The 14,189-nt window shown below is 32.6% G+C and overlaps 1 protein-coding gene across 1 annotated transcript; it reads right to left on the reverse strand.

Moving 5' to 3' along the window:
* Positions 1-11,276: 11,276 nt before the first annotated feature.
* LOC138944350 (prolactin-releasing peptide receptor) lies at positions 11,277-14,183 on the reverse strand. Its single transcript, XM_070315256.1, has 2 exons — positions 13,673-14,183; positions 11,277-11,558 (listed from the first exon to the last, which is right to left on the reverse strand). The coding sequence occupies exons 1-2, from the start codon at positions 14,129-14,131 to the stop codon at positions 11,319-11,321; spliced, it is 699 nt and encodes a 232-aa protein (XP_070171357.1). The 5' UTR covers positions 14,132-14,183; the 3' UTR covers positions 11,277-11,318.
* Positions 14,184-14,189: the final 6 nt, after the last annotated feature.

Below are 14,189 nucleotides of genomic sequence, written 5' to 3' on the forward strand. Positions count from 1 at the left end.
TAACAATTTAAAAACAAAATAAAAATTTGAATACGCTATTCTCCCCATTCGTACCTTAAAAGACGATCGCGTTATAATTCTTGTCACAATCTCGTTAACATTATCGCTCGTGTATGTGTTACTCTTAGATAATACCGTAGCAAGGTTGGCTTTCGTCGAGATAAGAGACCGATCGATATATCCATTCAAACGCAACCCTTACGCTTTCATTGCAGCTCGTATAGTTCAGTTCGAGAGTGTTCGAATCACGAGCGCTATTAATCCTTTCCGAAAGACTGACGTGTAGATGACAGCGTTCGCACGATGTGATGCAAACGTCGGAGTTCGTACTTGTCGTAAATTCATTTCACGAGAAGCGGAAATCGCTGCAGTAAATATTGAATCTTACATCTAATCCCTCTTATTATAACTGCCAGAAAAAATAAATTGCTAAATAAATCGTTGTTGCGTCCAAATTAAAAAGTTTTAACTTTTTAAATAAAATGATTTGAGATATTTTAATATAGTAATATAAATATCGGTCCTTGTAGCATTTAATAGAGGATAAAATCTCTCGTGCAACATTCTATAATAATATTACAATGAAAAATAAATGAAATGAATATAAAACTCATTAGAGAAACACATTTAAATGACACGTACATGCTGATATAATTGATGCTTCCGTTATAATAATGAAAGAAAGTTTTCTTTAATATCACATGGCTTTGTTAAAAAATAGAAATGATTGTCTACAGAAACGCGCGTTTATTTTCTCTATTACGCTAACTTTATACGAAAATTTTTTATTCCAGGAACTCTAATTTTTTATTTAAGGAACAAAAGACTAAACTAGAATAAACCAAAGTACGTGAAATACATGAAAATTTGAATTTCCCGTGCTTTTAAGACCTGCATTTAAATACTAATCGTCCAATATACCACTTTATCACTTTATATTATAAACTCGAAAGATTTTTACGACTCATAAAATAAAAAAAAATACAATAAAATTATATCAATAGATGTTTCTTTTTTATCTATTAATATTTTTCGAATAAAGTCTTTTCTCTCTCTCTCTCTCTCTCTCTCTCTCTCTCTCTCTCTCTCTCTCTCTTTTATATTCAATACTATCTAGTAGCAATGCAGTTAATATAATCCGACATCGTATATAATGAATTATGTCGGAGAGTAGTCAGACATCTCGAAAGTCATCGGGCCGTTATTTTATTTCGTCCAGAGCAGACAACTTTATCCTTAACCAAGCTATCCTTAAGGGGTTTGACCGGGCGGTCGGCCATGAAACTCTCGCGAACTCAATTCAAGTTAAAGGTACCGTTGACAAATCCTTTGGTACGAGGTAACTGGTTCTCTCTTTCTCTCTCTATCTCTCTGCCTATCTGTCTCTCTCGTCCCAGTTTCGTCGACTCGAAAAACACTCAGTGAATACTTTCACATCCTCGCGTGCTATTGAGGAAATTAATAGCGACACTTCTGCAGACAGCGGCGCATTTGGCATTTTATTCCGACTTCTAGAGTCTGCCTAATGGCCGATACGAACTACTTTGTGTGCCCGACCACGTATATGTGATTCAAGACCGGATCGTTTCCCGAGAACGCGACACATGGGTGAGCTTAATCCTTACTCAAAGACGTGCCAATGTTCCCGAGACGGCGGTGAAAGCGATGTGATGGCGAAATCGCAGCGGGAATATACATATACGTTTCTGTGTGTGTGTTTTTTTTTCCATTCGAAGGGCTTCGTTTTTTCTTTCTATAGAGAAGGAGAGGATTATCGTATTGTAAATATTATTTTTGTATTTATTTAAAGAAATTGCTGAATTCTCTCTGTATATGGAATTTTCCGAATCAATTTTTTATTCGTAAAATGATATTTATAGCGTTGTGCTTGGTTTTCGACTACAAATCTGCAGGGGTTTCATACCGCTAAAAATCGAAACTCGTTCGATCTAAGATATCGTGACTCGAAAGAGAAAGATGGGCTTCCGCGAAAGTGATCTTGTCATCGCGCGCATAAATTGTCCGAAAGTAATTTGTCGTGGGCGCCCATCTCGTGGGCTACGAAACAATGTGAGATGAGAGGCAAGTGCCCGAGGTCTTTTTGCGACGAAATAGTTTGTGTAAAGTTACTACGCGTCTCGACATAATGGCGCAATTCTGGCACGACACGGAACGGTAGAACGGCGCCACGTGAAACGACGACAAACATTTTCCAGACTTTTCTGCCTGCAAGACTATGCCGATATGGCATTAGATGACCTCATAAGGTGCCTAATATACTGGACAGTGATAAGTTTTACATGATTAAAATATAACTTTTAAGAGGCTAACTTTGTCTGCTGTAATCAAGATATACAGCGTGAGATAAACAGAATACTTAAATAATCAGAGATTTGAAGATACGAAAAAATGTTAAAGAGAAAGAATCTTTTTTATATGCATGAGTTTATCTTATAATTAATACCAGTCATAGGGTTACGTATAAAAGAGGTAAAAGTATTGTAAGATGTTTCTCCAATTTAAGAAAATTTGCATATAATATGAAAGTTTCATTAATATTTAGCACTTAAACGCTATTTGTTCATGACACTTAGCATATTGACTTTCGCACTCTCTAGGAAAAACTAGGTCGCAACGTTTCATTGGAAAACTGCATCTAGGAGGATATTGGCTTGCTACTGCCGCTGCCTCTCTTGTCTGACTAAGAGTTCATTACCTGTGTCGTGGCTATATTTTTATAAAACGCTACAAAGTCATCACGTTTTTCTTACATTAGATTGGCTAGTTGCAACTGGTTGCTTTCAGTCAATAAAAGGATGGAAAGTCAACGCTACAGTATTTCTTTTTTAAAATTTTTGATAATACATAATAAACACAATCTCTCAATCTCAAAGTCAATCGCAAAGAGATGCGATGTGTACTTGCGGGATGTTTATGACTAACTTAGAGAGAGAGAGAAAGAGAGATCGAAAAATGTTCAAGAAGATAGGAAGCAATTAATTTCCGAGAGCAAACTCTTTTGATAATTATTTGCTTTTGCAAATTTTTTAACAGTGTATTAATATCTTTCATCTAAAAAAAGTTGTAGCAATTAATAAAATAGCAAATGTAGCAAAATATAGAAAACTGTATTGTACGAGATTATTTTTAATTTAAAAAATAATGCAAATAAACTTCGAATTTTATTAAGCAGAAATTTAATTTAATTTCAAATGCTATTTACCCAAATCTTAAATTTTTGGATTGTAGTATATTTTCCTTAAAGAGACAACAAGATTATCTCTTGCTGTGATTTAATGATTGATAATGAAAACGATGTAATTAAGAAGCATCAATCACAAAAATTTAAGAGACTACAATTCATCATTTCTAACGCGAGAAAGCAATTTACGTATCATCAAAGATTTATTAGAGTGAATAAGCAGCGCTAAATCCATAACCCGATCGCTTAAAATTTTTCCGAGAATTATAAAATTTTCACGAGTTTGTAAAAATTATAATCGCATAAATTTTTTAACATATTTTTCACTTCAGATTCTTGTTAGAATTAAAGAGGATTAAAAAATCGAAAACGAGAAAATTCATTGATATGATTATGTAAATAACATTTTAACGGGAACGTAAGTTAGATTGGGATTGAGAAAACAACTTTCTTCGTCGTCTTTTTCATCTACGATTCGCTGCAACAAGCTGCGCGTTTCCTCATTCGCTAAATTGCGACAAAAGAAAAGCACAAGTTTCCTTCCGTTCGTTCCAACATGCAGGCTAAACTGAAATTATATTCAGCGTAATAAGGAGTTTCATCTGCCGGTTTTCAGACTAATAACTTTTTAGATGCGAGTTTAAGAACATGTGTTCAAGACAAGATGGAACGAACAAATAGAAGCGCGTAACTAAATATTGCATTGCCTTTGCATTTATACGAGGGTAATATTACACCCTATTATTGATATGTAAATAAGAGGAGAAACAAATATGAAATGTCACAATAGAGCAATGCTTGTGCTATAAGAAATAAAAGAATAAATACATGATAATTTTTAAATCAATATTATTTGGAAATGTAACTAATTATACTAATAATAAAAGAGCCACGTCTGGCTCTTATTAATCCGCAAAAATTCAAAATTTGTGATTATCATTTTTTAGAGCCTTATCAATTTCTTGACTAATAATAAGACTCATGAAATTAGCAGAGATTGAATATTTTGAAAACTTCAAAAAATTATACATCATTTAAAATTAACAAATAAATTAATGAACAAATCCCAAAATTAATTTCTAGCCATGCAGTTGTTTGTTGTCACCGTAGATGGTTGGCTATTTTCTAATTTATACATATATATGTTAATGAGGGATTGTAAAAGTGGATAAAAAAATTAATTCCGTGACAATACGAGATAGTTAACAATGAGACAACTCAATGGACGTGTTCCTGTAAGAGAAATAATGAAAAGCTCTAAAGAGAAACAATGAGAGAAAAGAAACTATTTGCCTGTATAGCGGAAAAGCTTTCACCGTTCTTTCGTTGAATGAAATACGTTCGATACAATAAGAATGGATTAACAAGAAAAACTACATCGTTCCTTTTTTTAGCATAATATTGTATATAATAGACATGCAAAGTGACATAAGTTCAGCACGTTATCTTAGACGCATAATTTATTTATCTATCGCTTATAACTTCATAAATGCTGGAAACTAAATACACCGTTTTTAAAAAGAAGCAAATATTTATAAAGTATCATTATAAAGTAACATTTTAATAGATTAGAAAATTTGGATTAGTTATCAAGATGTAACCGAAAGATGTGAACTAATTTGGAAAATGAATTCTACGCTAAAATAATAAAAAAAGATAATATGAATAAGAATGTTAAAAGATTTCATTACAGAGATAGAGCCCTTTAAAATTGGATGAAGTGAAAATTTGGCAAACAAAATCTATTTTTTAAAAAATAATGGCCAATCAATCACATTTGTATTTTATTAACAAAACTCGACTATTTGATTGTTTTCTGTTTTGTTCTTTTACGAAATGAAATTGGGAACACAATAAAATTAAATCGAAAAATTATTTAAGCGGATATATTAAGCTTTAACTCTAAAGAATAGTAAAAACAAAATACATCATCTTAGAATTAAAAATGTTAAGCAGATTCAATTAAATTAATATAAAAATATTTTACTATGTTACTATATTAATATCAACAAGATTTAAATTTACATTTTTACAATTACGTTTAAATAATTACATTTTGTATTGTATACATTATTTGTCATTTACTTGATTATTATTTTCGCGGCAAATATGAATTTACTAATTACATTTACATTAGCCGAAATTAGTTGTTTTATAATTTTTTGCAATTGTGTAATCGTACAAATTCTATTTTATTATGTTTGGAATTCAATCTTAAATAAATATTTTTCATCGGCAAAATACAAAATGTTTCCATATATTGTAAAATGCAATGCAAATGTTATAAATGAAATGTTTGTTCATATTAATGTCAATGACTATTCATGTTATATTATCTTGTTCGATTCACTCGTCGCGATAATTCCGATGCATCGCGCATCGATGCCATTATAGGATAAAAAATTAAACGAACGAAAGCGAGAACGGATGCTGTGCTCTTTTCGAAAATATGATAAATCTCAATTTTAATTCGGATTGACATGATCGGCATTATAACATGCAGAAATAGATAATGCAGAATCATTATCACGCTGGCAGAATATCATTGATTTACATTTGCGTAATGATGTATAGCATAATAAGAGTTTAATCGGCTAATAAGTGAGATCATTGATAAAATACTATTGCATAGAATAACTTACATGATAAACCGAATGCCAATTACTAACAAAATTTAATCCACATATTGTATATTGATTTAATGATTAGTAAATTTAGAAATAAATCTGAAAGCTCTTCTCTCTTAAAAGATTAAAGTAAAAAAATATTTAAAAAATAGTTCAGAATAAGCATCCAACTTTTCTAGTTTTTGAATATGCGTGGACAAAAATAATCTTTTTCGATTCATTCTTAATAATTTTTTTTAATCTTGCCATTTATTTTATTTTGTATTATTACATTTTGATTAAATCTTATTTATATGTATGGTATACATGCAAAAGCTAAAAGAAATAACTCTCTTTAAGTTTTCTATACATCACAATAGATTTTTTAAATTGATGTTGACATCTGTTCGCAATTTTGTGATTTAATTAATCATATTTTTATTTTTATAATATTTATAATTTCTAGCAATTTAATTATATTATCCCTAGCAATGCAATTCTATTATTACTGTCATCTCAATAAGGATTCATTATGTCTTTCTATCGAGGATATGGGTTTCAAATCATGAATAAGAGCGCATTGATTTTCGTTGCTGTAACGATGTAATCCGCGAGTAGCGCATATATATGTCCGCGTAACCAACAGTTTTGGTCAATCGTTCTAATTAATGAGATTCCAATGATTTTCATCGCGGACGAAACGGTCTGATATAACATTTGTTATTATCTTGATTTGGCAATTGATCGACATTGACAGTACGAACGAGCGAATTTTGATGCAAAAGCCGATCAACCGTGCAATCGCACGTTCATTCGATACGCTTCAGGAAATTGGTTTCGTTACTGGGTTTTTTTTTTTTTTTTTTTTTTGATTAAGAAAGGAAAACTGAGTTTTATCAAAAACGCGTTATTAAAACTTTTTTTCATTGATAACTAAATCCACAGCCATAATTGTACGCGAAAACAAAACAGCAGATTCGTTGGTTCGTTAATGCAATGATGTAATTTTCATCGGCTGATTTGCAGAATAATATATTCACGTGACATTTGTAATAAAGTTTAATATAGATTCGTGTATATAGAAATATTATACATAGATAAATTCTTAAGACTAAGGTATTAAATTTAAGTCTTTCTTTTGGAAAGACAAAAAAATCTATATTTAAAAAAAAAATTTCAATAATTAACGGAACAAACCGGATAAAAGTTTGCGTTCTTATTGCAACAATCGGAAATTAATTACTTCTATAAGGAAGTGTCTCATTATACGAAACATTTCGCAAATCCGTCGAATTTAATAAAAATAAAAGATTGTTTCGCAATGTTTCTTGCCAGTCTCATTATTCGACCATTATGACAGAATAGCACTCTTGTCAGAGATACTTATTGTTTAATGCAATTTTGCCAATAAAAAATTCCTTCATCATTCTTCGGTAATCGTTTTGTATTCAAGAGACATCTCCGAGTCCCCTTTGCAAAAACTTCAATAATACTTGGACAGGCTTCATTAAGAAGTTTCTGCATCTCTCCCAGCTTTGCTATTCTCTTCGATAATGGGAGTTTGCTAGGACGGATCGAATACGTGGCGCGAATTGCAGCATCGACGGGAATCGACAGAAAAATGGCATCTCCCATGAAACCTACATTCTTCATCGTTTGGCATATGAAGAAGCATCTAGTTCAACGATAATCGATTGTCACAATCCGACATGACAATTTTATTTTTTCTTACACAAGATATCGGCTTTTACGTTTCTGTCTATAGAAAATTGAAGAAAACATAACATATAAAATATTTTTTCAACGTTTTACTTTATAATTGATGAGATGATATAAAAATTTAACAAAAATTGCCAAGAAAGGAAAGTTAGTCTCTTAAATATGGATTGAAGGAAAATGTAATCAGAATTGCTCGCACAAACTAGCGTAGTAAATAGATAAGTATACCCTGTATAGAGGAAAAAATTCTTCAATCAATTGCTATTCGCACAATTTTTTTTTATACAATATATTCAAACATTTAAATAAAATATGTGAATACGTATATGTGTGTGTGTGTGTGTGTGTATGAATCGTAATTACCCGCGATTCAGAGATTAAAAGCATTCACATACAATAGCATCGTATTTAATATAAAGCAGAGAATTTTTAGAGCGTGATAGTAGTTTCACACAAGCCAATGTAACCTTATAACAGAGCATACTGTGTAACCAAGTCTTGAATCAGTCTAATCAGTTTTCCTCAGCTGTTTGATCGCTGAGATACATCGGATGTATAGCCATCGATCCTTCTGTTTAATATTCAAGAGGATAACCAGCGATTTGTATTCCGATTGACATTATCCCTAGTCTTGCGATATTCATGTCTAGCCTGAATGGCTGTTATTCTGTCGCAAATATAAAATGTTATGTCAAAAATTTAGTTTATCGTATCTCTAAATAAAAATTAAAGAAAATACATTGCACTGTATTACCTCTAATCAAATCGTCAAACTGTTTATTGCCATTTTATTATTTAATTCTATTTCAACATTAATATATGTACAAATGAATTTATAGGAATTATCGCAACAGATTATCAATTTTCTAATAACAGAGAGAAGAAAAGAGATTTATTATACATTCTTTATTTTAACACAGAGTTATTCCTATTATAAGATTGCAAGTACTTAAACAACATACAAAAATAATAATTTGTGATCAAGCTCCTTTATAGATTAACATAATAGTGTTTAAAAAGCGAATAATCATACAGCAAAATTCGTTAAATTATATAATTTTCAAAAACAATGATTTATATCTCTCCTCGTTTATCGCGTTTTTGTCTATTACGATAGATTTGTTTCCCCCTCTCCCCCTCCCCCCTCAAAGGTCGATTTGCATTTGTTATTGCGTGTATTTTCTACTTCGCCGATTTATGACGCAATCGAAAACGGACATAGTTCAATATACCCACAGAGGAAACCATCGGATGGGATGCGACGTCGATGGAATATTGCATAAGCAATTTCGCGTCGCCATTCAATATCGTATCGTTCGAAGATTCATTCGTCCAAAGTTTAACTTGTACTTAGCTTTTAAATAAGAGCGAACCGAGCCGGAGCGTAGGTGAACTATCGAATGCTTCGAGATTCGAATATACGAACGTCTCTTGGGAGATATTAATATCATCTTGGCTCTCGCCAAACTTTCGACGCGTCATTTCCGACTTTGCGGAGGCTATTCGCGTTGGAGTTAGCGAACTTCTCCCCGCGCTATTCCTCCTGTTTTACGGTCAGAGAACTGCGCCCATTCAGATCGTGGAATATTGTTATATCGATGCTAAAATGCCTTTGCGTCGCGAAATTCATGGAAAGAAACTTTTTATTTGCTTCTATCTACGCGTTGTATTTCCCTAGTGACAGACCGCCGATCGGCGAAGAGATATAAAGGATAAGGATGTTTGTACATCGCAATCGAATAGTTTGATATACCAGACATCGTAATTGTTAAAAATATCGAATATGTCACTTTTCTATCTCGTCAGAAAAAAACATGTCGCATAATAAAAATATTACTTTTCGCATATGTAACAAATATTTGAAAAAATAAGGAGCAAATACATTGCTTTTGTGTCATTAAATTATGTAAAAATTCATTTGTGATAATAATTAAATAAACTCGTTAATGTATAACAAACTTTCAAATTTCATTCGGATTTCTTGACTTTTAATAATCCTATTTTAAATTTTGTTTTAGGGAGTGATATACATTTGGACGGGATAAAAATAGAAGTTATTTAAAAAATTTTTTTGAAAGAAGATTGATATAATAAAAATATATAAAACAAATTATATATTTTTCTTTTTCCAAAGTGTATCTCGTTATCTATATATAATATATGCTCTTAAAATTTTTTTAACTCGATTATAATTAAGGTAATAACAGCTATCGGGGCACAATTTTCATTTTTATTTTATTTTAATTTAAAAAAAGTCGTCGAACGACTCTTACACATTTTCAGTCCGTCTAAATCCGTTTTATATGCGCCGTTTTCTATTCTTTCTTAATATATATTGCAAAAATATTGTTACAATTTCTAAATTTCTCAATTAATATCATGCCCAAGTATAAACCAAATAGAATATTAATTCACAAAAGTATTATTCATTCTTGTTATAATAAACGCGCTTCACTCAATTCTATAAACAGATTCACATGTAAACGAATGAAAATATCGATAGCAATTTTCTCTCTTCGTGCATCTGCAGTTTCATTTCAAGATACCTCGCGGCACGTACGAGACTCTTCGCGTCTCGGTCGTTACGTACATCGATCTATCCATGGAGGAGTATGCTTTTCCGCTATATCAGCGAAAAATGCACAAAAAGACGAGTAATACGAGACGGGATTCTCAGCAATTGCATTGTCGCGCGTAAATTTCTCCATAGCAAAAAAAAAAAATAAAAAAATAAAAAAGCACGACTTTGGCATTTCGAATCTTTCTCTATGCTTTTGGCTTGGCTTTTCCGGCGACAATATCGGAGATGGAAATCGAACGTACGTTCGAAAAGTTTTCCTCCCTCTCGCGTATCTTACAAAGCGCGGGATTTCTTACTTTATTACGCCTGCTGAATGTACGTATATGTGGATTATATCAGCCAGTTGTCGCGCCCGCAGAATTCTATAGAACTATCGCACCAAAGTGCTGTGAAATCAAAGTATTTCGCGGATAGATAGAGAAAAATCGAATTTTTCTTGGGCAAGCCAGACATCCCAAAAGGTTCAAAGAACGAAAGTTCTGTGATTCTATTTGGCGCCGTAACTCATAACGAAACTTTATACGATGCCAAGCTGGGTGGAAACGTCGACATTCTATCTATACCACGGGAAAGTAGCAACAAAAAGATTGACATGTTCAAATGACGCGTAATATAGAAGAAATATATTGCATTATGTATGCTAGCACATACTAACATATATATATATATATATATATACATATATTAGAGTCCAAAAATACATATTTTTATGTTATAAAGATGTACACGAAAAACTAATTTGATGTATCAAACTTTTTTAATATTAAAAGTTACTCTCTTTATATCTTATCTTTGTGATTAATATTCGTTATTTTAAGATATTTTTATTTATATGTTGTAATATATTAAAAATAAATACGATGCAGAGTTATTTATAAGAAATTTAATTTTTGTAAAATCGCTGCATAAAAAAAGAGTGATTTTTTTTCATCTGAACGCTGTTTTAAACGCGATTATTTAAAAAATGAGACGATATTAACGATTATTAAAGCGAGATCTAAATTTTCAAAAATATATTATCGTTATCTAGAATAGATCGAGTTATTCTCTCTATCTCCCCCCGCCCCTCTCTTTCTCTCTTTCTCTCTTTCTCTCTTTACGATAACGCCATTGTACAGTAATTAACATTTGATAATTAACGTTTGCTCCATCCGATGTAGCTAGTATTTTTATATAACGGAACGTATTAGCATACCTGTCGGGTTTTCTCTCACAGAGCCACATCGTCGAAGTCCTTGGAAGAACCCGATGGCTGATCCTGCTCTTTCGAGGTGTTCGTCGTCGGCTCCAGAATAATCATCTCGCATCCCTCGGGATTCTGCGTTCGCGTCGTGTTGCTCGGCAGCAATGTCTCTTGCATGGTGTTATTACCGTTACATAAGTCGGCTCTGAAGCCTACTCTGCTCCTTGGAATGTCACCATTAGAGTTTCTCGAGAAACACGGCAGGACCTATAGAAACATTAACGGGATTTTGTTTCACTCGATTTCTCGATAACGTAAAATTTCCGACATATGGCAACATCAAGAACGCTGTTAACGCGTCTTTCTCGAAACAAGGTATAATTTGTCATTACTGACTCACGTCAGACTAGCTCTACGACTGACTCAAGCCATTATTCTAACGATTTTTTATTAAAGTTAAATATACATACATATCATAGATGCATAATATCTTCATAGCTCACTAAAATAATTGAAAGCTTTTAAAATTTTCCTTAGTTATTCGATTATCAACTTTATTAGCTCAACAAATACAGTTCTTCTCATTTCATCTCTCTGATAAATTGGTATGTTCAATCGAGCAATGTTTAACTTTACATAATCCCATTTACTAATGATATCTCTCAAGACGTAAGGTGCGTTTAAATCAATTTTACGTCCGGGTAAAATTAATAATCGATTCTATAATTGCAGTTTATGGAAAAGCTTTCTAAGAGTCGTTACGAAACGGTGGTCGAATGACCATTTTCATTATTGCGACACTTGAGGTCGGTAATTGATAGAAGGGCGTAGCCGGATCGTAACGCGGATGTAGATGATTAAAAAATAATTTAATGCTCATGATGCACGAAAATCAATTTTTCGTTCCAAAAATATTTTTCATTCATAAGCGCAATTATTTTTTTTATCATCAAGTTTGCTCATATTAAATTTTTATTTAATTATTAATAATTTACACAAAGAGATATCTTAATCTTTTATAAAAGATTTATAAATAAATCTCACATGAAAAATGATTATATCACTATTTTCAAAAATTAAAATATAACTTTTATAAATTAAAATATTGTTTTTATATTTCTATTCTCTCATAAAAAATTATTCATTAATTATTCAAATTATTCAAAAATAAAACACAAAAATTATGCAATATATAATATAAATACAAAGAAACAAATATAAAAAAAATTTTATATGACACAAAATATGTGTGTAGAAGAGAAAAGAATTATAATATATATATATATATATATATATATATATATATATATATATATATATATATACACATACACGAATAAAAAACGATGTAAAAAATCCGACATAATGTACTTTCCAATAGTATCAGAGAACGAGAGAATACTACAAAGTATAAAACATCGCAACGAGGTAGAAATCTTTTATTCTACGAGTTTATTATAGTAGCGCGGAAAGGAATCTTTAAGGGAGACATAAAGAACGGGAACCACCCTATTATCATAAATTCTTGTCTCGGCAAACGCGAACATGCTTTTGAATCGTCGATATATTAGTATCTTTGAATAGACTGCGAATATTCTTATTCAAAATGCAACCTGCAATATTCATACGCGTCTGCGCGCGACTGTTTCTAATATTATCGTTGTCAATGTCTTCTATCAATAAACACATTTCGTCAAGTCGTACATACAGCCGAAAAACAGCCGTACTGTGCAAATTAATTTAAACACAATAGAATTTACTTGTCGACCTCCCTTTAACGTATATAGCAATTGTGAGATGTATATCGTCAAACATTGTTAGATTCTCACTGCGTCGATAGTTTCAGTAATTTCGATGCAAATAGTCCTGTTCCAATTACTTAAAGTGCATCTTGCGCGACTTGGAAATTCCGTGCACGCGCCCGTAATTTTGACAGATTGCGCATATCGCGTGACGTGTATGTATGTATATATATATATATATATATATATATAAGCTCTTTTATATTTTCCTTCTAATAAAATACACGTCTTAATAAAACGTTAAAAGGCCCTGAAAATAACATCGGATTTATTTTCGAGAATTTGCTAGAAAATCCTATTTTCGATGCGTCGCTTTTTTATGTTATACCATTTTGCGAAAATAAATGTTATACAAGGTGCTATATCTATACAAATCCTGTTCAATTGTAACTAGAATAATCCGCTTACTCGTGTATATCTGACGCATGAAAAAGAGAGAGAGAGAGAGAGAGAGAGGGGCAGTGAAATAAATCCGCCTGTAATCGTAACTTTGAAGGGAAATTTTACCTTCGCTCTCGCTCGAGATGAGCAGAGATGAACTTTAATGCGCGCCTGCTTATACGCACCGTTATATCGTACCTGTTTGAATTCCTTGCGAAAGTTGTCGTTAAGCCAGGCGTAGAGGAATGGATTGTAGCAAGTGCTGCTCATGGCGAGGCAATGCGACATGAAGAAGCAGAGCTTGTAGTAGGACCACTCGTTGGCTTGCGAGTAGAAATCATCGACGACATTGACGATGTTGAGTGGCAGCCAGGACACGCCAAATATCGTGACCATGGCGATCAACATCCGGTTGGTGCGGCGCTTCCTCTCGCGATCCGCTTCCTCGCGTTTGCTCGTCTTGCTACCGGGCTTGGCGCGCGCCCGATCATTTAGCCTGATCGACACGCATACGTAGCAGAAGGCGATGACGAAGAACGGCATGACGAACTGCACTATCGAGGTGAGAGAGCTGAAGGCCTTGCGAAACGGCTCACTGGGCCAGTGCTCCTCGCAATAGGTAATGTTATAAGGTTCCTCCAGCTGCATGTACAGCATATACGGTAAGGTCACTACCAGCGCGATCACCCAAATACTCACGATGATGGCCAGGCAT

This window comes from Polyergus mexicanus, unplaced genomic scaffold (assembly GCF_030449975.1).
Source record: "Polyergus mexicanus isolate NDT 795.1 unplaced genomic scaffold, iyPolMexi1.0 SCAF_167, whole genome shotgun sequence".
Lineage (NCBI taxonomy): Eukaryota > Metazoa > Arthropoda > Insecta > Hymenoptera > Formicidae > Polyergus > Polyergus mexicanus.